This window comes from Callospermophilus lateralis, chromosome 13 (assembly GCF_048772815.1).
Source record: "Callospermophilus lateralis isolate mCalLat2 chromosome 13, mCalLat2.hap1, whole genome shotgun sequence".
Classification (NCBI taxonomy): domain Eukaryota; kingdom Metazoa; phylum Chordata; class Mammalia; order Rodentia; family Sciuridae; genus Callospermophilus; species Callospermophilus lateralis.
In genome coordinates this window covers 77,024,995-77,048,997 of record NC_135317.1, presented here as the reverse complement: position 1 = coordinate 77,048,997, position 24,003 = coordinate 77,024,995, and the positions used below count along the sequence as shown (strand labels likewise).

General features: G+C 51.2%; 1 protein-coding gene across 7 annotated transcripts in view; it reads left to right on the top strand.

The window, feature by feature from the left end:
• Positions 1-368: 368 nt before the first annotated feature.
• Positions 369-24,003, top strand: part of Nfasc (neurofascin) — a 68,466-nt gene continuing 44,831 nt past the window's right edge. For 4 of the 7 annotated variants that reach the window (XM_076832403.1, XM_076832400.1, XM_076832401.1 and 1 more), the window contains exons 1-8: positions 369-459; positions 6,212-6,317; positions 8,083-8,279; positions 8,656-8,778; positions 11,916-12,086; positions 16,536-16,586; positions 22,687-22,798; positions 23,208-23,392. In XM_076832403.1, coding sequence (XP_076688518.1) covers positions 369-459; positions 6,212-6,317; positions 8,083-8,279; positions 8,656-8,778; positions 11,916-12,086; positions 16,536-16,586; positions 22,687-22,798; positions 23,208-23,392 — 1,036 coding nt within the window. Of the gene's footprint in view, positions 460-5,475; positions 5,494-6,211; positions 6,318-8,082; positions 8,280-8,655; positions 8,779-11,915; positions 12,087-16,535; positions 16,587-22,686; positions 22,799-23,207; positions 23,393-24,003 lie in introns of all 7 variants that reach the window. The other 3 variants (XM_076832398.1, XM_076832397.1, XM_076832402.1) reach the window with 2 other exon arrangements.

Here is a 24,003-nt window from a genome sequence, read left to right as displayed (position 1 = left end):
CAGTTGGGGGTAGCTCTGCCTTCCCGGGACAGTTGCAGTATCTGCAGACACATTTTTGCCTGGTGGCAGAGGTGGGATCTCCTGGCATCCATCAAGCAGAGCCCAGGGATGCTGCTCAACATTCTACAGTGCCCAGGACACTTCCCTTCACCAAGAATTGTTAGATTTCAAATGCCTGCTCTATGACCAAGGGGACCCTCAAATCCTTCAAGGATCACTGCAGCAAACCACAACTTCAAGAAAAACTTACTTGCTATTTTTTTTTTTTTTTTCCACAGCTGAGCTCTGCCTGGGAGGCCCACTTAGAGCCACTCGAGGCACCAAGACCCCAAGGGCTGGGGAGCAGGGAGCGGGGCCTGGTGCTGAGGATGGCCAGGCAGCAGCCGCCGCCCTGGGTCCACGCAGCCTTCCTCCTCTTCTTCCTCAGTCTGGGCGGAGCCATCGAGATTCCTATGGACCGTGAGTTCTTCTCCAGCCTCTTGTTATTTGTTTCCTCCTGGTTTGGGGAAGAGGAGAGAGAGGGAAGGGAAGGTCAGGGAGAGTTAAGTCCTTTCGAAGGTTGGGGAGAGGTAGCAGCGTGCTGTGGGATTCAAAGCAGACTTTCTCTTCAAAGAATCGACTGGGGCTCTTGCTCGGTGGTCTAGGCTGGTCTCAGGGCTGTGGCTGGGTGGATGCTTGGGCAGCCCCCAAGCCTGCTGAGTGGAACCCAAGGGGGTAGAGTTTGGAATTCCCACAGTCACATGGAATTCTTCCCTCTGCTCACCTCCGTGGCCCTCTGTGGTAGTGACTTGCCTTAAAAGCCATTTCCAAGGTCAAGTGTAGTGGGTGGCTCTTTCTTACCTTTCTAACCACCTTACATCCACAGCAGAACCCTCAGGCCCTCTTAGCTGGAGTGCTCTGGAGGACAGATGCCCTGGGGGCCAGTTGGGAGGGGAATTATCTGGCTAAAGGAGACATTCAAATAAAGCCACATGATAAAGCTACCTTGGGAGGTCCTGGCAGGGATTCCTTCTGTTTCTAACCTTGCCAAAGTAATGTTGCAAAGTAAAATCAGTATGGTTCTGCTTCTCATGGTGGGGGTGCTCTCTGCCCATCAAAACCATAAAGTAAGGGGCTTTAAATGCTGACCCCACAGCTATGTCTCCACCTACCTATTGCTGTGCTCGTAGATGACCCATGATTGGCAGCCATGCTCGCCACAGTTCTGTCACTTCTGCTGGGATGTCTTAGCATCCCAGTGCTAAGGTGTGGGCAGACCACTTCAGACCCCTGTTCCCTGCCTTGGGGAATACATGGGACCTGCATGATGTCAACACTGACTTTCTCTCCAGTAGACAGACACCTGGAGAACGGTTAGGAGAGTAACATAGCCCCTCAGATGTCCCCAAGTAGACCCTCATCCAACCCCACACCATCATTAATAGCTGCCCCAGAGGAGTGGCACCTCTGGAAGACGAGAGACAGTAGGAACTGTTAAGTTGGATCTAGAAGCAAGATGGGCAAGGCCCCCACTGCCCTGTGTGTGCATGTGTGTGCATACACATAGGGAGGGAGGAGAGGAGATAGAAAGGACCAGTTCCCATGGCGACCGCCTGCAGCTGGCTCCAGGAGCATTTCTCATTAACGGTCCCAGGCGGACATCTAATAAGGAGCCTGATAAGGCCACGTCCCTGGAGAGGAGGGGGGTGCAGAGGAAACTGGGTCATCAAGAAGGTGGTGAAGGCTCATTTGTCTCCTGCCACTTGTCCTCACTCACTCGCCTGCCACTCCAGGCTTCAGGGACCAGAGGAGGTGGGGTTCCCTCAAATAGATGGCTTTGGTGTCTGGCTCAGGATCTTTCTAAACTCTACTGCAGACAGAGACATGGCGAGCCAGTCAGTCTCTCTAAAGTCCTGCCTGTGGCGGAGAGTGGAGAATGCCCCGACCTCCCTGCCTCCCCCGACCCCAGCATCCCTGAGGAGGCCAGGAGGAAGCCCCCCTGCCATAGTGCATTCATGGAAACTCAGGCCCTTCCTTGCCCGGGGTCAAAGGGCAAATTGGTGGTGGAACCAGGAAAGGGACTGTTCTCTTGACCTCCAGTTTGGCATTTGGTATGCCCCACCCCTACCTCATAATCCTGCCTCGTCTTGGTCCTTCTTGGAATTCTCTGGAATCAGCAGCTGTCCTTTGCCGGGCAGAGAGCTAAGTGCTGCACACATCCTACCACATGTGATTCCCACAGCTCATCCAGGAAGCAGGTATAACCTTAGCTTACAGGTTAGAACACAGGCAAGGGGCACAGCCAGGCTACCATGGCAGCACCTCTTCATGGAGAGGTGAGTCCTCGGGTGGCCCAGGCTGCTGGGAGCGCGCCCCCTGCAGGTGCCTACGTGGCCACTCCTGCAGGTGCCTACGTGGCATCTCCAATGAGTCTACAGCAGCTGAACACAGTCAGCAGCCAGGCAAGCCCTTCCAAGAGGACCTGTGTATCCGGGAAGAGGGCTCAGTGGGTTTCTCCCTGGGTTTCTCACTCTCCCCATTGCTGAGTGGGAGGTACTGAGGAGCCAGGGGTGACCTACTCAGGTGAGTGCCACTCATGTGTGCACCTTGGGGAGCATTCTGTATGCCCTGAGACCAGGGGCACCACTTCTACTCTAGGAGTGCGGGTGCTCTGGGCTTCCTGGATGAGAGCCCTGGACTGCCGCACAATCCCTCATTCAGGCGCCCAGCCCCCGGCGCCCACTGCCTTGCCAATGAAGTCACACGCACCTCCCTCCTACCGCCACCTCCCTACCCCCAGCTCCAAGGAGAACAGTGTGACCTTTGAAAAAAGCAAAGGGTCACCTCATCAGCCAGGGTGGGTTTGCCAAAAAAGTGAGTCTGCTAGAAGTCCTCCTCCCCACAGCAAGGGACGCCACATGTCCTCCTCGGAACCCACAGAGGGAGGTGGAGTGGGAAAGACACTCCTCCCCACAAAGCAGCTTGCTCTGTCCCCTGAGAGGTGGGTGCCAGAGGCCTAGCTAGCAGAGCAGGGAAGGGAAAGAGGCACATGAAGAGAGAGAAGCCCAGCCCCGGCCCGCATCTGCCTCCCCCGCGGGGCAGGGCTGGAAGGGGTCTTTCTCCCCACTGAAGCCAAAAGAGCAAATTCCTTCTCCACTTGACATCATCAGGAGAGAAGGGCAGGTGGGGTGATCCTGGATAAAAGCTTGGTCGTCCTTGTCCCTAAACAGGCTGTCCCCACTGTCTCCTCCCAGTAGCAGCTTGTCTTCTGGGTTGACTCTGTCCCTGTTAATAAATTCCTTGGGAACACAGTGGTGACTGCAAATGTCACTGTCCTTTTCAGCAAGTAGATTCTCAAGAGGCCCCTGGCCAGATAGGCAGCAGCCAGCCAGCTCTCGCTGCCCTGGGAGTCTCCACTCGCCAAGGTTCCCCCACTTACCCTTGTCCAAAATGTCTAGGAGAACAGAGTGCCGAGGCCCCCACCTGGCTATACTTCTCCAGCCAAGGAGGGGCTTGTACGGAGAGCTCTGGCCAGGATCGGGAGAGCTGTGCCCATTCTCCTCTGCAGCAGAACCTTCCCTGGATAGGAGAGTCCCTGAGCAATATCTAGAGCTATTTCCACTGAACCAGCTTCAGTTCTATAAAGAGAGGCTTGGCACTCTGTGGGCAGGAAGGACTTTCATTAGGCTTTCCACTGGGGTGAGGCCCGAGCCCACAGTGGCCTGTGAGGACCCAAGAGACCCCAACTGTGTCTTGAAAGGAAGAAACCAGAGCCCAGGCTAGTGGCCAAAAGGGTGGGCTCCAGTGTCAGCCCTGTCCTGAGAATGGACCCTCCCCTTCCTCATCCCTTCCCAGGCCAACCCCACTAGCCTTCATTCTTTCCAGAAAGACCTTTCTCGTGCCCAGGGCAAGAAAGTTATGTACAGGTCAAGAGGCTGCAGTGGGGGGCTCCCTAGAGCATGGGTTCAGGACCTGGAACCCTAACCCTCCTCTTTCTTGACCCCTCTACTCTTCCCTGTCATCTCTGCTTCTGTGACTCTTCTGGCATCTCTCTGTCCTAGCTTAACTCTGGCTCCCCCTGCATGGTGTCCTCTCTGAGCCCCTGGGGTTCCCGTACATGTCTCACTCTCTACCAAGGTGGGAAGGCATGAAGATCACATGTGCACTAATGCCCACAGCTTCCTGCTCCCCCAGGAGGCACTTGCTCTGAAAGTCAGCACACAGCACCCGTACAGTATGTGACATGTCCCACCATGAGATGAGAAAGCCATGCTGCTTTCTGATGTCATTGTAAGGAAGGACATTTTGAAAAGTGACAGTAGCACGTGTTCACTTTTCTGCAGCCACAGTTTAACTAAGAGTGTCTCCCCACAAAGAACACACCATCTAAAGCCTTGTTATCCAAAGCATGATCCGCACACCACCAGTCTCAGTGTCACCTAGGCAATGGGTCAGAAATGCAGAATCTACACTGCAGGTTTGGCTCAGTGGTAGAGCTCTCACCTAGCATGCACAAGGCCTTGGGTTGCATCCCCAGAATGCCAAAAAAAGAAAAAGGAGGAGGAGGAGGAGGAGGAGGAGGAGAAAGAGATGAAGGATTCAGGTCCTACCCCAGACCAACCCAATCAGACCTGCATTTTAACCAGCTCCCAGCAGATTCATATACGTATTAAAGTTTAAGGAGCTGGACCTCAAATACATGTACACACACCTGTGTTTGAGACACCTGTGCAGGAGCATGGGCACGTTCCAGGTCAGTACTTGTGCCACTGACCCTTTACCCTCTTTATGAAAAACACAGAAAGAAGCACAGGCTCTGCCCCTTGCCTGGGACCTCTCATTCAGGAGCAGAGTTTCACCGGGCCATGTATACCTGCCAGGAATAGGGCAATAATAATCCACCTGTCCCTAGTGTTCTCCAAAGGATGGGAAAGGAGGAGACAGTGAACAGAGAGAATGTGCTTTTGTGTGTGGAAGAGAAGAAGGTCCAGGGGGAGCAGAGGGGCCTTGGGCCTTGCTGGGCCCTGGGGCTTCCACACCCAGGACTTTGCCCTGTGGCGGTCATTCAGATCCATTCCTCTCCTGGCACCTCTGTCCTGCCTTCAGCCTCCCCTTGGCACTATCGATCAAGGAATCCACTTCTCTCAATGCCAGAAAGCATCTTCAGAGCCTCTTTCAAGCGGCGTTGTCACTCCTGGATATTGGGACTTCTCTGGTGACCCCTCCTTTGGTCAGGAGCAGGTCTTTATGCTCCACTCCATGGTTCTGCTCCCCCAGGGAAGGCACCACCCTCTCTACAAAGCCTCCCTGGGTCTGTTGCCCACTCTGCTTGGCTCCTCCAGCCAAGCTCTGTAGCTGGGAGGAGAGAACCTCGTGGCACAATGCTGTCCCCAAGTCCACATCACCTGTCTCCCTGAATGCTGGGCAGTTTGTCATGTGTGATAACAATGTTCTTCTTTTCTCCCCCTCACAATGCTAACCCACCGGAACTAACAGCAAGCATTCAGAATGAGCGTAAGTCCCTGTGTGTCCCTCTGCCCTTGTGCCTCTGGGAGGTCGGAGGGGCGGGAGAAGACCAGGTCAGGAGACACCTGGGGTCACAGGCCTCTCCACTGGTCCTGCCAGGACTTCTGAAACCAGAGTCCTGTAGGGAGGTGCCTTACCACACAGCAGAGAAGAGCTTACCTGGAGCATCCTTTGCCAGCTAAGGCAGAGGAACAGGTAGTCAGAAGAGGGTCCCTGGATGGAAGTTGAGCTACTCCTGCAGACTGCAATGGCTGTCATGGGACCCGGGGTGGAAAACTGACCTAGAGTGGAGGATCTGGCTCATGGGCACCCAGACAAGTCCCCCGGAAGCTCTCTGGGACTAAATTCCTCTCATGATTTGGCCATTGGTTGAGCTTCAGGGCTCAGCTGCAGTGACTCCTGAATTCTAACAAAGTAGCTGCTTTTGTTCCTGTATTCATTCAACACATTTATCAAGACGCGTTGTTCTTTGCACTAGCCAAAACCGGGTTTTCAACTTTTGATGAGAAACAGTGGAATCTTTTTGAAAGGATTCCTCTGTTTAGCCTTTGACATCACCTCCTTTCCTGTAGAATTGGGGTCTCTAGAATAGGGTCCTTTCCACATCTGCTTGCCTGTTTGCCCCATGGCTCCTGAAGCCATTTCCCAAGCCAGGACCCAGGTAGGTCCTTGCAGCTCTGACTACCCACTGTGTGCCCTGTTGCAGTGACGCAGCCCCCAACCATCACCAAACAGTCAGTGAAAGACCACATCGTGGACCCCCGTGATAACATCCTGATTGAGTGTGAAGCAAAGGGGAACCCTGCCCCCAGGTGAGTGGATGGAAAGGGGACTATAAAGACTGTGCTTACACCACACCTGGCCTCTGGGCCTGGTAATACTTAAGGCAAATGAGGCAGCTGAAAAAATTACATTCATCCATTGAAAAAATATCCACTGGGTACCTACTAGGTGGAAAGTACAATTTAGGTAACTTGGAAATTTGATAAGGAAAGGGAATAGAAAATTTGAGTGGTTTGTCTCTATTCACACTGAAAAGCCAGGACTAGATATTAAGTTTTCTGGCTTTCATCCTGACAACCCACTGCCTGTGTTACTGTTACCTACTCCGTGTTCAGCTTATGGGAAGTTCCTCTTCCTGGCTAACTGGAAACTTTCCTGCTGAGCTTGTCTCTAGTGTGCTCATCCGAACCAAATGAGATGTCAGCAGATACAAGTCAAAAGCCTGCTCTATCCAGCCTCTGCTGGGTGTCGTGACTTAGGTTGGCTTGTTCACCCTCCTGGCTTTCTCTTGGACAGGACTGATATCTCCCAAAGAAGAGAGAGAATAGAGGGGCAGAGGGTTTTAAGTACATTTTTCATGGTTACCTGCTTGAAAGGGGCAGAACCCAGTTTTAAACCCATTCCTCTGACCCCCAAGGCCATACCTCCGACCCCCAAGGCCATACCTCCGACCCCCAAGGCCAGATTTGTTTCTGCCAAACAGTAAGCCTTGGAGATGGAGCAGCTGTGAAGTTATCCATCCCCCTCATCAAACTAGCATCCTCAGACTGGACCTGGCAGGAGGCTCCTGCAGGACTCAGACCCAGCGTGACAGTGCCCACCTGGGGCTTCTGTCAGCGGGACAGGCAGACAACCTTGTTCCAGTCCTTGGGTTTACAGGAGACAGTCTAATTCAGCATGTTGAGCCCAGAACCAGCAGGGACTCCCTCTCCCGGAGGGGCAGCCGGGGTTCTAGTGACCGTGCCTCTGAGATTTGGTCTTTTCCCCTTTGGTTCCTTTGTGAGGACAGGGAGCAGCCATTGCTGCTCCGGTTTCTCCTCCTGCTTTTCCTGGTTCTGACCTGAGCAGCTGAGTCCCAGCTTCAGCAGACATGCGCGTCCTGCCTGGAGAAGCACAGGGACTTTTTTCCTTCCCTTTTTTTTTTTTTTTTTTGCGGTCCTGGAGATGACTCCAGCCTCATACACCCCCCGGCAAGAAGCGCTCTGCCACTGAGCCCCCTCCCCAGGCCCAGAGGGGCTTTCTAGTGCTCTTCACCAGTGCTCAGCGTCATTAAAGCTGCTCCTCCAGGGCACCATGGTGTGGCCAGTGCTTCCTCTGTGCTCACTGAGCCGGACACGGATGGGCTAAGCCATTTTCCTTTTCTTTAGAATGGATTATGCAATTTCAGGGCAGGAGGGGCAGCACTAGCTCCTTAATGCGTTGGGGTTGGGTAAAATGTGAATCTGAGTTTGCATTCCTGGTCAGAGGTTAGGAATGTCCGGGGTGGAAGGAATAGCTGACTCTGGATTTTTAAAAAATCAAAATTGCTACTCACTTCTCAATTATATATTTAAAGAGCGGAATCCCCTAAAGTCTAGTTGAGTATCCAGCATGATTCCCAGCCTCGGCCCGGTGACAACACTAACGCCAGGCCCTACCCTGAAGAGACTTGTATGGGTCTTGGGACTTTGCACTCTCAGGAGCTCCCCCAGAGGGCCCTGGGACAGGAAGTCTGGCCCTGAGTCGGGGATCTGGGTTCACCTGGAGCCCAGCCAGGTCCATCTACCTTGCCCGCCTCCCCCGCACTGTCCACAGCTTCCACTGGACTCGAAACAGCAGATTCTTCAACATTGCCAAGGACCCTCGGGTGTCCATGAGGAGGAGGTCTGGGACCCTGGTGATTGACTTCCGCAGTGGTGGGCGGCCTGAGGAGTACGAGGGGGAATACCAGTGCTTCGCCCGAAACAAATTTGGCACGGCCTTGTCCAACAGGATCCGTCTGCAAGTGTCCAGTGAGTTTCATGGGGCGGGGCTGACATGCCTGCTCTTGGGTAGAAGGGAAGGGATGCAGAAGGTCATTCAAGGAGGGTTGTCCTGCCCTTGGCCTTGAGGGTGCCCTCCATGGGTCTCCCCCCGTGCAGAAAGATTCCCTGGAAGGGAAGCTTCCATACCAGAATCTGCCACAACTTCACCGGCCACTCTGTATAGGAAGCGGGGAAAGGAGAAGACATTTGAAGATGGGCGTCCACTCTGACCAAAGGCCGCTCCTCCTCTTAAGGGCCCCATCCCTCCCTCTGGCCTCCCTCATTCTCCAGTTTCCCCTGCTCACATGCCCTTCCCAGCCCCAGCCGTCAGCCTCCCTTCCACCCTCCTTGTCTTTCTCCCCAGAATCTCCCCTGTGGCCCAAGGAAAACCTGGACCCCGTTGTGGTCCAAGAAGGCGCCCCGCTGACGCTGCAGTGCAACCCCCCACCCGGCCTGCCGTCCCCAGTCATCTTCTGGATGAGCAGCTGTGAGTCTCGGGAGCCCGCTGTGTTTGGGGGAATGCAGCGGGGGTGTTGGATTGAAGGGTTTGCCCAAGCTGGAGACCCGGGACTTGGGAGAGGCAGAGGCAGAGCTGCCACATGGCTGAGAACACAGCTGCTATCGCTCTGTGACATTGAGCAAGTCGCTTCACATCTTTGGGCCTCAGTTTTCTCTTCTAGAAAAATCAGGATTAGCATCATACTTATCTGATGGGATCATGGTGAGGATAAACACATCTAATGTGCTAGAACCAGGCCAAACACACAGGAAGTTCTTGGCAATACTGGTGATGATGAAGGTGAGGAAGAGCAAGAGAAAAAGGAACAACGAGGAGGAGAACCCATGTTTCTTCTTCTTTATTTTTTATGGTACCAAGGATTGAACCCAGGAGTGCTTAACCACTGAGTCACATCCTCAGCCCTTTTTATTTTTGATCTCATAAAGTTGCTTAGGGCCTCGAACTTGCACTCCTCCTGTCTCAGCCTCCTGAGTCCCTGGGATTACAGGCATGCGCCACTATACCCAGTCCATGTTACATCAATGGGCAGCTGAAGGCAATTGATGCTAAGTCTTCTCTTTCAATCTGGTCAGTGTGGATTTACTCCAAATCACACCTCCAGGAGAAGGGAAAGTGGGGGAATGAAGGCTTTGATAAAAGGGCGATGGGGAGATAGGGTGTTTGGATCAGTGAACTGGGAAACAGCAGCTCAGTTTTGGACAGAGGCTCATTTAACCTTTCTGGACCTGTTTTTCCCACATTTTCAGTTAAAACTCTGGGGGGTATTATAGAAATGAATAGAGGACTGCTGTCTGTGTATGTCCCTGGCTTCCCCTCCCTCTGCCTCCTCTGTCCCTCCTTCCATCCCTCCCTTCCCAATCCATCCGTATATCCATCCTGCTTGCCCTTCATCAGTATTGGTCCATCTCACGTTCTACCAGCCTGTTGCCAGGAGAGGCTGCCATGTCAAGGCAGCAGCATTGCGAGTTGCTTTGTGGGGTGAGGATGACCTTGTGCTCAGTCACTGTCCCTGTCTCATCATGACAGTGTTGGGGGGGGCGGGCAGGCTGCCTGGGGCAGGCGGGTGGTTCGGCTTGTCCATTCCCTTTTCAGACTCTCCTCCCTCATCCACCACATCACGATCTTCCCCACGGTTGTGTCCATGCCACCTCCTGAGGAGACCTCACAGCCTGCATTTCTTCCAGGCCACCACCAGCAGCTTTCCTTCACCTGGTTGCAACACTTCTCCTTATCGGCCTCCCTCATCTTCCTAAGACTCTTAAACTGAGGGTTTCATTCAAATGCTTCAGGCCACCTCAGAAGTGCAGGCTCCTTTCCCCAGCCACTCGGTCCCCTCCCTGGCCTGCTCCCTCTGCCTCGTTATCCCTTCTCCTACCCTCCTCCTTGTACCCTTGAACCTCCAGATGAGCTCCTGTATTCTCTTAACCTTTAGCACATTCTCTTCCTGCTACTTGGAAACCGCTAAGCTCCTGTGTCCTTTCTGCCTGGTGTAAGACACATAGCATTCAGGGTGCAGCTCTAGACCCGCAGGAGACTGGCCCTTTTCTGCAGTCCATCTCCTAACCACCCCGCCCCCATACATTCCACTCACCACACTATAAAGCAATTACTCATTTACCTGCTGTCCCAACTGTTAGACTCGGGGTTCATTGAGAACCTCTCTCTTTTTCACCAGCACCTACCACAGCGCCTGCACATAGTAGGCCTATAGTAAATCTCTGAGGAATAATTCGAGGAGCTTACCATCCCACTGTGCAAAAGTTGGTATCACCTTGTGCTTTTTGTGTGTGGTAGCGGGGATTGAACCCACGGGTGATCTACCACTGCGCCACATCCCCTGCCCTTTTTATTTTTTATCTGGGGACAGGGTCTCACTAAGTTGCTGAAGCTAACTGCAAACTTGTGATTCTCCTGCTCAGTCTTCAGAGTCTCTGGGATTATAGGCCTGCACCACCATGCCCAGTTTTATCTTGTGCTTGAAGACATGATGACTTGAGAATCAATTGTGGGGATAAGAAGGAGCTTGCCGTGCATAATCAACCTTAAGTATATGTTAACAGATCTCACCACCTGGAAACCTAGTCTTTTGCTTTTACATCAGTGCATCAAAAAGTATAGATGGGCTGGGGATATAGCTCAGTTGGTAGAGTGCTTGCCTTGCATGCAAGGCCCTGGGTTCAATCCCCAGCACCAAAATATATATAGAGATAGGTACCAAGGGTTGATAAAAGGGCGATGGGGAGATAGATAGATAATATAGTCTGAATGCTCAGCCACTCCTCTGATGTCATTCATTCTAAAAAGCACACATTTTTGTATTTCAACATCTCTAAGATTGGAAGACCTGGGCTGGGGTTGTGGCTCAGCGGCAGAGCACTTGCCTCACACACGCGAGACCCTGGGTTCAATCCTGAGCACCACATAAAATAAATAAATTAAATAAAGATATAAAAAATAAAAATAAAATAAAATTGGAAGACCTCTTAAAATCGAGAGACTACATCTGTTGGTACACATCTTAGTTATAATCAGAAGTTACTTTTTTCTGAGGAGTAAAAAAAAAAATTTTAAATAAAAGGTGTATCACAATTGACTAAATGGCTAAGTTTTTATTAAACGTAGCACAGCCAAGTTCAACATCATTTAATTCCACAGCCTTGGTGTACCGTGTTCTAAGATGGGTACTGGGACATAAAGATGAGTGAGTTGTAGTCCCTGTCCTCAAATGCTCTTTGTTAGTATGAGCATTTGAATCCTGATTTGAGGACATCCAGTGGCTTGTGTTCCCTCCCTCTGGCCTTGGGGTCAGCCAAATTGTTTGTGGCATGAATAGGAGTTTGAGAAACGTGGCCATTGAGTATGGGCATGGTAGGCAGGCAGGTCTGGGTCTAAATTTCTGCTCTTTCCTTGCTGCCGTGCAACTCAGAACTCTCAGTCCTCTGCAGGAATAAGCCCTGCCTCAGAGGTGAGAGGATTGGACCGAGCAGTGACAAGCTTCCGGCCGTCACCTGGCCTTATGTAATGCTCAGTCGTCCAAACCGTGTTGCTCATTATTGCTGTTATCATTACGACTAACCTCGCCTCACATCTCTGCTTCCTTACAGCCATGGAGCCCATCACCCAGGACAAACGCGTCTCCCAGGGCCACAACGGGGACCTGTATTTCTCTAACGTGATGCTACAGGACATGCAGACTGACTACAGCTGCAATGCCCGCTTCCACTTCACCCACACCATCCAGCAGAAGAATCCCTTCACCCTCAAGGTCCTCACCAGTAAGTGTAGGCCCCGCCTGGGGCTGGGACTGGGGCAGAGGAGGCAGCTCACTGAGCCCACCAGCCCCGGGTACCTGAGTCTGTGAGGGAGACTCATCCCCGAGGCCGACCTAGAAATCATTCTGCTCCTTGTGCCTGAACGACTGTAGCTACCCTTAGACAATGTCTCTTGATTCTGAAGCCTTGAGTCAAACTTGGCCCCACTCCCAGCTAGTGCTTCTCAAACTTGGCTGGGAAATAGAATCACACACCAAGGAGCATCTGTCCTACCTTGACAGCTCCGGGCCTCTGAGTCCTTAGCTCTCCAGGTTATTCAGATGCTCCCAGAGTTTGAGAACGACTGCTTGAGTGATAGTCAGGCATCCCTATGACGCACTTGGCTTGATTCTTTTCTTTTTCTTTCTTGTTTTTATTATTATTATTATTATTATTATTATTATTATTATTTTAGTTATTGATGGACCTTTATTTTATTTGCTTATTTATATGTGGTGCTGGGAATCCAACGCAGTGCCTCACACGTATGTACGAAGCAAACATTCTACCACTGAGCTACAACTCCAGCCCCTATTTTTTTATTTCTATTCATTGCTTGATTATCTTTATTTCTAGAAGAAAGCCAGAGTATACGATATTAAATTAAGTGGAAACACCACTATAGATTATTTGATTCTGTAATATGTGTTTACCAGACCACATGGATTCTCTGTGCTTATAAGTTGCAGATTTATGTCTTAGCTTTCTTTGTTTTCATTTTTATTCCCTGATTCTGCTTGGCTGATACAAAACAAGTCAGCATTTCCTGTCCCAGTATAGTGCTGGTGGCCCTCCACACAGGGACGGGAGAAGCTTAGTCGGAATGACAAGGTCAAGTCAGCCTGGAGTTGTTGCTACAAAGTCCCCAGCTTGCTCAGGACACTGAACGTTGACTCGGTTGGTTTATACCATGGCTATGCCACATGCCTTTCCCAGAAGAGCTCCCCAAAAAAGAGAGTTTTAATTTGTCAGACTCATGCTGTGAATGGGTGCTGGCGAGGCTGTGGATGGCGAGGCTTGTGACGAGACCAGAACACCAGTACTGAGAGTGCTGGCATGTTCCACAGGTCGGAGGAAAGGGGTTGAATGCTGGCTTCCTGCAGCCCACCAGGAGGAGGCTGACAAGGCCCTGGTGGGTGCCCCTGGGGAAAGGTTTGTGTGGGCTCATCAGCGCAAGCAGGGTCTTAAACCCAGAGAACTCTTCCTTCCTCATCAGTCCTGCTGGTGTCGGGACAGGTGTCTGATCACACAGCCACTTTCATCGTGACAGAGTGTGGGATCTGTCAACAAGCTGCTTCATTTTTTAGTTTCTCATAATTGTTTTTTCCTCCTCTTTTTCCATTTCTTTCCTCATTTTCTCCCTTTTTCCTTTTTACATTGTTCCTCTCTGCTCTTCCTCTCTCTCTTTCTTCCCACCCCCACCCCATTCTTCCTTTTCTTTGAATTCCATTTCCTCTCCTCTGATAGCCTCCTGCCTCTGCAGGGTCCCCACATTTTGTTCCCAGAAGACGTTGGTGGCCTGTGCTGTGTTAGCCCACAGAACTGCCGGAGACCCAGCAGTGAGCCCCGTGTGGTCCTGGCAGGGTGGCCCAGCTTTGCTCTGCTTGCTCCCCCCGCCCCCTGCTTTCTCATTTCTTATGCAGGCCCCGGGGGCACCCTCTGGAGAAGAAAGTTGGTTTATCTGCAGTGTCTTCTTCTTCTTTTTTTTTTTTTATTGGTTGTTCAAAACATTACAAAACTCTTGACATATCATATTTCATACATTTGATTCAAGTGGGTTATGAACTCCCATTTTTACCCCGTATACAGATTGCAGAATCACTTAATGCACCTTGGGTAACTACCTGCCAGGGGCTGATCTGGGAAGCACCATGCGGTCTGCCCAGGACCTCAGAGTGATCTCAGTAGCCAGAACAGGGCTGGTCATGGAAGGAGCCAGGGGAGGGGCAGAACCATCAAGAGCACATCACTTTCTGAGTTGACCCTGCACCTGCTCCGGGGCCTTTTTCTCCTTGCCCCAGCAGGGCTGCAGATCAGCCTGCTGCTCCTGGGCCAGAGTTAGGAGCCTTCTGCCGTCCTGAGCAGAGGCCTGGAGATGAAAGTGACGAGGAATTCCACTCTGTAAAATTAAGCACTTAGAGGTTTGAGCAACAATTAGAAATGGAAATTTCCAGAAATACTCTTTTCTCTACCCCAGGATGTAAGGGACGTTTCTTTCTGCTTCATCTCTGGGCCCCCCATTCCATTGAAAACTCTTTCCTCCAAATGATGGGAAGCCCTCGAGGTGACTGGAACAGAACCATGTCAGCTTCCTGGAGTTCTCCTGGGGCAGCTTTGGCTAGAAACAAGTTCCGGGCATCTGAGCCAGCTCAGAATTTGGCACAGTTGCTTAAAATAGCACAGTTGAGCTCTCTCGACTTTTCTGTCTGGGAAGGACACAGGCTTTTTCTTGTACCTTCAGAACCAGGTCTGGGGGTGGGAGGCAAAACAGTCTGCCCACAGTTTGCCCATTTGGAAAGAAATAAATCTCATCACACTCATTTTTTTTGGTATTAGTTGCATTAAAGGAAGGGAAGAAAGATATATAATACAAAATGCTAGTCTATCTAAAACTCCAGGTCTGAGGACATAGGTTAGCAGCCGAGCACTTGCCTAGCATGTGGGAGGCTCTCCAACACTGCAAAAGTAAAATTAAAAAAAAAAAAAATTATTCTGTTTTTGGATGCAAAGATAGCCATGGAGTCAAGCTAACAAGGATACACCTGTCCCTCTTTGCCCTCTCTGTGGCAGCCATCTAAGAGGCACCGTGATGCGGGAGAAGGGTCCCCCGGAGGCAGACAACAGAGTGCATTCGAGCTCCCTCTTAACGTCTAAGTGACAGACTTAGGGGAGTCAGAAAGTCTCTCTGAATCTCTCATCTGTGCGGCAGAAGCCACAAACGATAAGGCCATTTGTGAATGTGGGTCACTCCTCTGGAAAAAGAAAGGCTGGCAGTTTTACTCAGTGGGATCATGAAAGAAGGGGCCCTTTCATCTGTATGTGCCATCATTCCCCCCCCCAGAGGAAGGGAGTGCACCCTCCCAAGACCAACCACAGCTCCCACCTATCCTGGTACCCTCGACTCCCCCATCCCATTGCAGATCCCTTTCCACCTTCGGCTCCTGATAGACCCAAGCCCATCTCCCAAAAGGGCTAGATCTTTTGTCACCAAGCCCATATTAAGAGAGAGTTCAAATAATGAAAATCTTCCTACCGGGTGTTATGCAGATTGGGGAGGCAATGCCAGTCCTAGAAAAGAACTCGCAGACCCTCTTATAATGAGTTGTGATGGGATTTGATCTGTCTTCAAATATGCAAATGTTTTGGCACAGCACCTGGCCTCCCCCAGGCGGTTGGACTGGGTCCTGGCTGCTCAGGGCTGTCTGCTTAGCTTCCAGTCAACGGCACACCCCCACCCCCTGCTGGGACTGTCTAAACTTGAATCCTGGAAGGGACTGGAGGGTGATGGCAAAGTAAAAAGCTCCTTAGGGACATTGGAGTGTTTGTCTGTCCTATTCCAAAATGTCTTTTCATTGAGGATTAAAGGCCTCAAGGTTTTAATGACCTCAAATTAAATCCAAAGCCACTGATCTTGCTCCTTAAGAAATGTCTTCATTCCCAATGCGCTTGACAGAGCTCCAATCTGCAGTGTAGCCCAAGGTGTAGAACTTGGAACTCCCAACCTCACTATCCTGTCCTGTCCCAAGCCCCCCTTCCAATCCAAGAGCTGGGACCTCAGCCACACTGGAGCACTCCCCAGCAGAGGAATCCCAGAGACCACAGTGTGCCCACCTGGCCAGATTAGGAGGGTGCTTGTTGCTAGGCATTGCTGGGGTCCCTCTGTCGCCCCTCTGTTGACGACTGTCTACTTCCCCCATTTACCTCCTCCCTCCTGCTGCAGCTTAGCTTCTGCACCGGCAGGACTTGGCTCTTTTCCCCAGAGCTCACTAACACGCCTTTTTCTTCAGCTGCCCCAAGAGCTGGCCTGATCTGGAGTCCCAGGAAGTGAGGACTCAGACAAGAAGTTGGTCCTGAGACTGCTGCAGAATGCCACTAACCCTTATCTCATCTGTTTGAAATATAGTAGGACCAAGCAAAGTTCAAACCTAATTTATTTAATTAAAAAAAAAAAAAAACTTTATTTTACTCTTGCCTTCTTTTGCAGGATTTAACCTTTCTGTTCCTTTGTGAACTGTTTTGTGTTGCTTGTCCAAACACGTCCCCTTCCCAAGTGCGCGCGTTTTCCTTTGCACACATCGCAGGCGCTCTCCTCGGTTGTTTTGTAGCTTCGCTTTTCTGTTTCTCTCTGCCCGTGTATGCCTCCATGACTTCTCCGTGGCCTTCTGTTTGCTCACCCTCTTTTGTTTATTGCAGACCACCCCTATAATGACTCGTCCTTAAGAAACCACCCTGACATGTACAGTGGTGAGTCGTGGCGGTAACCTTGGGAGTAACCTTGCCTGTCCTAACACCAGTTTGCCTAACTTGACTGATACCATGTCATTAACTCCTGCTGGGTGGCAGGTGTGACAGCTGGCCAGGCCAGGGTGCCAAGGTGACACGTCAGGATGCTGCCTGCTAGGTCAGTGCAGGAGTGTGAGGCAGCTCACGTGGAAGTGGTGTGATCTCCCCAAATGTTCGAGCCTCCAGCGGCCTCCAGTGGCTGTCCTAGCAGAGGGGCTCACTCCAGGGTAGGGCTTCTGAAGAGCTCCTTGGAGGTTCCAGCAGAAACATAGGCATCAGTGGCGGATGGATGGAGAGGACCTGAGGTGCATGCCCTCAGTGAGGAAGAAACAGGAAGTCTGGTTCCTGCAGGCAGTTAAAAAACCGCAGACAGCTTTTAGTGTCTGCATAGGAAGAGTCTGCTTTGCAGTGTAGCCTTAGTTCTAGGGAGTACTGCTTTATAGCTAGACCCCAGGTCTCTTCTAAATCCACCTGGGAAGTGGGAGTAAGTCAGCTCAGCATTGAAGGTGAGTATAAATGAAGCTGGCCATCCGCGGTGCTCTTGTGTTTCTTCTTGCCGCTGGTGCAGGCAAATCCCCTGTCCACCAGCCCACACTTATAAGTCACGGAACAATTGCATGAAACATGTGTCTAACTCATCCCACAACTGGGTGCTGAGTCTGACTACTAGGGGAATTGACTATTTCTGCACCTGAGTTTCACGTCACTGGGGCCCAAGAATGTCTTCTTTTCCTTGAGCAACCAGAGGAACCATCATTTGATGGCTCTGGCAAAACAGCTGTGCCCCATCATCCATTATGCCTCAGAAGCTGAGGCTCCAGGTCCCCATGGACGTCACTGGGGGCTCAAATAGATAGAAAGTGTCCATCCTGAGGTGTGCTAATATAAACAATAATGGGTGTCTAGAGTGGGGGATGGATGAGGGTGGGAGAGCCAGTGGGGGAGGCCGAGGCTCCAACTTGGCACCAGGAAGCTAGAACCCTAGAACCGCACTGAGATTCTGCCAAAGAAATTGACTGCCTGAGGAAGCAGGGGACCTTGGTTGGATTCTGAGCATTGTTTGTTTTCAAGCTAACAGGGCCAACCACTATTGTGTCAAAAGCCCCCAGCACTATTACGGAATATGCCTCTTTCTAAATTGGATTCCAATCTATTATAATCGATTTGAGGAAGTATTGTGAATGCCAGAGTACATCAAAGTCAGAAGGGTCACTTAGAGACCATCTGGTCCAAGCTCCTTGCTTTCTATAGACTCTGCAAGGAAACCTGTTATTTTATCAACGGAATAAGGTTGAGTGATGCCAGCCACTTAAACCAATTTGGAACCAGCAGTTGAGATTATTACCAGAAAAATCAATGGAAGTTGTGAGAACCCACCAGGATGCTGGCACCTACAGAGCTCACATGAAGACTGACCCCGAGCCCTCAGTCCAAGGTGGGTCAGGGATAACCCAAGTCCGAAGCTGCTGGAAAAGACATCAAGTCCACATGAGGCACACGTTGAACACAGGACAGCTAGGCTGATGATTCAGAAAGAAACAGGAAGTACAAAAGGAAGGAAGAGAAAGTTCCTTCCTGGGTGCAGAGAGCTGGACAGAGACAACATCTATGGCAACTGCCCAGAACTTCTCTCTATTGGGCTTTGAAGTCGGCCTGTCTCTTGTAGTGATAGGGCAACCCCATACTTCTATTTTGTTCTGATGAGCCAGTGGGTTGGAAGCCTCTGAACATGGACCAGATGCCCCCTGACCTGCGCAGTGATACGGAGGCCACTTGGGAGGGCAGGTGGCTGAGAGTGGGCACTTAGAGGGAGACCACCTTGAGTTAAACCCAGGCTCCAGGACATGTTACTGAGTGACACTGGGCAAGCCCTTTAATGACTCAGAACTTTAATTTTCTCACCTGTCAAATGACATCCCAGGATGGTTGTGGTTTTTGTTTGGTTTGGATTGGTACTGGAGAGCAGATCCAGGAACACTTAACCACTGAGCCACATCCCCAGACCTTTTTTTGTATTTTCCTTAAAGACAAGAGTCTCACTGAGTTGCTTAGAATCTCACTAAGTCACTGAGGCTGGTTTTCAACTTATAATCCTCCTGCCTCAGCCTCGGGATCGGCTGGGGTTACGAGCGTGAGCCACCACACCCGGCCCAGGATGGTTGTGAAGGTTAACCAGGATAATAGATGTGTGATTCCTAGCCAGGTGTTGGACACATCACCAATGCTACGTCAGTGTCATACGTTGCTGGCTTTAAAGGGAAGGGAGTCATATTGACTGTGCCATGCGTAGCTCGTCTGTCTATGAAGTTAAGAGGGACACAGAGAACTTGAAAAGAAGACAGGGAGAGACAGGCAGGCACATGTAGAAAGAAAGTATACACAGAGGGAAATTTTAGGGCAGACCAAAGAAATAAAAATTGTCTGAGACTGAGGGGGAAAAAAAAGCGCCAAGTGCTGCATGAGGGAGTTGAGTTAGATTTACGGAAGAAATTTCCTGGCAGTGAGAGGTATCAAATGTTACTAGGCAAACAGTTTTCTCATCTCGTGGAGTTGTCTGGTCAGCCATTCCTAGAGCCAAAGAGCTAGACGGGATGCCAGGAACACAGCCCCAGGAGTCTCTGGTTCTCAGTTCTCAGAATCAGAGGCAGCAAAGCATGTGGGTATAGGATCCAGCTGCCCCTAAAAGCTGTTTTTGGCCAAGGTCCTCAGATGTATCTGATTTGTTAGGCTCTCTCGTCCTGCTGCCATGCAGTGCTGACACAGGGGAACAATAATGTCAGCACTCTTGACCTTTCTTCCTGTGGGACACAATCGGGAGCCATTTTTCACTGGACCTTTAACATCAATATGGCTGAGGCAGCAGCAGCAGCATCTGATGTCCCCTGGCTGACCATGTGCCCCCAGAGACCCATGAGTCCTCTCTGAGCCACAGCTTTTGAGAGAGCAGGAGGGGACTGGCTGTCCTTGGGTGGAGGTCAGATGGGCCCATGTGGGAGGCTCTTCCTGAATCCATGCAGATGTGAGCTATAGCATCTGGAAGATTCTGAGATTGGTCAGGTTTTAGGTGAGACCCCACTCTCAAGATCAGGAAGAATAACAGGAGCCTTGTGGGACAGACGTCCTCTTGAAGGATCCATGCTTCCTTGGAGAGACACTCACCTGCCACTATTTGGAGTTTCATACAGTAATTTACCTTGGTCTTAGTGATTACTGACACCTGTGTCTACCCTGGGAAAGAAAAAATAGGTACCCAAAAATAGGTGGCTCCCAAAACCACCAACTGGATCATCATTCCTAAATTTTCAAGTCAGTTTCTCCGGTTGCAACTGACCACATTTCTTTGTAACATTCCCTTTAGCACCAGCCTTCTTGATCCTAAGGAACCCGTCTGTCACCCTGGCTCTTCGGCAAGCTTTCCATGCCCTTCAGAATCCAGCTCAGATGCCGTTGGAGCCTCTTAATTTCTCCCCCAGCTTCCTTTTCTCCATTGTGGGTTTTTAAGGTTACCTAATACCCACGAGGAGGGACGGAAGCTTAGCTGAGACCGTGAGAGGAGTAAAGTGTAGTGGAAGAGTCCCACCAGAGCAGCTCACAGACAACAAGATCTTTCCCCCTCACTTCCTTTGGCCTCAAATTTTGGTTTTCTTTGGTTTGGGTAAGGAAGATATTCCAAAAATTGCCCGTCAGAAGTAAGGACAAGCGGGGTCTCCGGCTTTAGACAGTGGCAATGTAGCATAAGAGCATGAGTTTTGATGCTAAATATCCAGAATACAACGAGCTTGTGACCTCAGGCAAGTCTGTTGACTTCCATTTCTTCTGATAAAAGATGGGGGTAATGCCCCCACGTTTATAGCGAGGTTCCACATGATGCTGGTGTAGATGGAGTCGTCGGCACCATTGACCCCTAACAAATGCTTACCAAGTGGTGGCCCTGATTTTTACCTCTGATCTTTTAGGATGTTCTTTCTTTTCCTTTGAACTTTGGCCTACTTCCCAGTAGTGTCTCCGTCCCTGAGCTAGTTCTCTGTTGCTAGCCCACATCCTACAGGGCGGTGTCGTCATAGCCTTTTTATAGTCACAGCTGTAGTGTCATGGCACCCAAAGTGGGACTCTGTGCTGGTCTCCCTCCTTCCCGTCCTCACTGCTTTGCTGGGCATGCGTGTTTGCGGTGCCGCCTGCTCTGGTGTGATTAAGTGTCCACCGAGTCACAGATTGGTTTCTGCACAGGGTCCCCGCGTGGAATGAGTATAACGACTGAGCTGGGCATCTTCCACATCCTCACAGGGCTCCCGGCTCCCACCTGATCTGAAAGCCTCCTGCCCTGCCATGTCCTCCTCGTGGTGCCCTTGACCTTGTGTTGCCTTGACTTGTGTTGGTGACTCTGTAATGATGGGTGGGAGGAAGCTGCTGCTTTGGGGTCGGCTCCCTTGGTGCTGCAAGCTGGATGCTACCAGAGCTGTAGATGTAGATGGTAACCCATTAACCACATAATGGATTAACCCCTCAGTAGCCACGGTTGTATATGTGTGTGCTGATGGGACAGAGGAAGGCATCTACAGAAAGAGAAAGAATGTTCGGGGTACATCGTCTCCTTTTTTTTGTTCCCTTCACCCCCTTAAATTCACTCATTCTGAAACATTTAATGAGCGTTTGTTATGTGCTGTGTTTGTGCCAGCAGCCTCAGTACCCCAGGATATGTGTCATCCTTTTTTCCCTTGACAGAAAGATAAATTAGAAGCAAACCCTACAAGATTCACTCCCCAGTGGCTAATGGAGAGAAGCTGATCACTTCTAGGACAGGAAGCCCCCTGGCCCAGCCAGGCAATGGCTACCCCGGAAAGCTCCATTAAGAAGCACCAATTATACAGAGACAGAGGCGCCCGCCATCTATCCTCACTCTGCCAGTGCCAATTAAGCCCCAGGATGGATGCCTTTGTTCTCAGTCCAGGCATCTCTGGGGGCTCCCAGCTCTGGGCAGCTCTGCCATTCCCCCACCTCCCACTTCCCAACCAAGCCTAAGATCCACTCAACCCAGGTGCAGGCTCAGCTTATAGCTCCTTTATAATCACACACCTTGGGGCAGAGGGTCCCTCCTCCCGTGTCCCTTTTGCCTTGGGGGCTACCTGATTGGAAATCCTTGCTCTTTTCTCTCCATCTTACCCATCTCCATAGAAGCACACAAAGAGCTGTCGGGGAGGGGCAAGGCGCAGGTCAGATGGGGCCCACTCTGTGTGGATGCAACCACACCAGCCTGACCCCTTCCACAGGGAAACCAGCTTCCTGATAATGTCAATCTGTGGCCTTTAAAATGTGCGTGAATTTCGTTGATTTCAGACCCCTGGCTGCCCCAGCCTAGTTGTCCATTCGGGCTGCCTCTCCCCCTCCCCCCAGTATCTCACATGCAATTAACACCACCCCCCCCGAAGCCCCCTTCCAAAGTCATTAGTGGGGAGGCAGAATGGTGTTGGCCTCAGAGTGATCTCCTGTCATCTCTGCTCATTAATTCTCTCCATGTCCTTGCTAAGCCATTAATAACCCCTCCCTGCATGTCTGACTGTTTATCTGGGGCTTTGTGGCTTCATCCCAGCTCCTTGTCTGCAGGGTCCCAGAGAGCAGTGTGTCTGTCCTGTGGCCCCCAGTTCATGCCTCCTCTTTCTCCCACATCCCAGTCTGGGGAGGAAGGACTACTGCTGAGATGGCCTGCCCTGGGGGCTACCCGCAGTGGCCTCTGGGATTTCAACACAAGATGCTCCTGGAGTGGACCTCTCGATGTTCAGTCAGCCCCCTCCCCTTCCAGGGAAGGGGAGGTTTCCTGGGCTGGGGAAGATGGGCTCCTCTTGGAAGATCCTTTCAGAACTTAGAGCTGGTCACACCATGTGCTGGTGGGGCTGAGGAGCCAGAGCTTCCTAACCTCTCAGTGATGCCCTGGTCCTTGGGGTGGTTTGGGCTGGGAGGATCCAGCAGCGGGTATGGTGACATTTCTCTAGCCAAACAGCTTTGGCCGACCCAGGTCAGCCCTCTTGGCAGAAGGCTCACGGGAGCTTGTTCCGTCCTGTTTCAGCCCGAGGAGTTGCAGAGAGAACACCCAGCTTCATGTATCCCCAGGGTACCTCGAGCAGTCAGATGGTGCTCCGCGGCATGGACCTCCTGCTAGAGTGCATCGCTTCTGGGGTGTACGTACACTTGGCACCCCGCTTCCAGCCACCCTTCTGGAGGATGGGACGGGAGTCTGTCCATGTTCTCTTCTTGCCTCTGTGGGGGACATACCATTAGTGTAGCGAAAGTGGGGACAAACAGTGAGCAGAGCTTGACAGACCCTAGTCACTCCATCTGCGTAGTCATTCTGCCATCCCTGTTTCAGAAAAGGAGAAAAGGAGATGGTCAGGCATCCCACGTGTGCTTTAAGATTTCAGCTAAGTCCCTTGAGCTCTCAGGAACATTGCATCCTCCTCTGAATGGGAAGGATCAGCTCTTAGTGGACATGTACCCTCCTTTTAGGACACCAGTTGTCCCAGGCTCTCTGGAAGGCAAGGGTCATGTTTAACGACGATTTCTCTATTTCTTGCTTGGTCCCTTTACTAGCCCAACACCAGACATCGCGTGGTACAAGAAAGGTGGGGACCTCCCATCTGACAAGGCCAAGTTTGAGAACTTTAACAAGGCTCTGCGTATCACCAATGTGTCCGAGGAAGACTCTGGGGAGTATTTCTGCCTGGCCTCCAACAAGATGGGCAGCATCCGGCACACGATCTCGGTGAGAGTGAAGGGTACGTTGTGTGTATTTCTCATTATGATTATTTTGCCAACCCTGAACACCATGACCACCCTTCCCTCTGAGGGTGGTTGCGGGGGCGGGGCAGGGTGAGTGGGGAACCGTCAGTGCACTGGTTAGTGGCAATTGTGACCTGCCACAGGAGTTGCCATTCCCTGGATGTGGGGCTTGTCTGCATGCACAGTGCTTGTGTGTGTGTGTGTGTGTGTGTGTGTGTGTGTGTGCGCGCACATGTGTGCATGCACGCATGTGCAGTGGGGGTTGAGGGAAGGGGATCCACCTGGACCATCACCCAACTCTCCCTGGCGCCGGGGCTCCCTCAGCAAGTGACTTTCCTCCCATGGCCCATTTGGATCATTCCCAGAGCCTTTTCTTTCTTTCGTTTTGCATTCCCGTTCGTGACGTGTCGTCTTAGCCTGTGCTTGTCTGTGTATCTGTGCATAATGCTGTGCTTCTTTTGAAGAAGGGGGAGTCACATTGTAGTCAAAATTATTATTTTTATTTTAAATCACTTCCCTCTCCTAAAAACAGAGATGGCCCGCCTGAGCTATTGCAGGCAGTAGAGCACCTGTCTTCATGGAACCCAGCCACGGGCGGTGGGCTGCA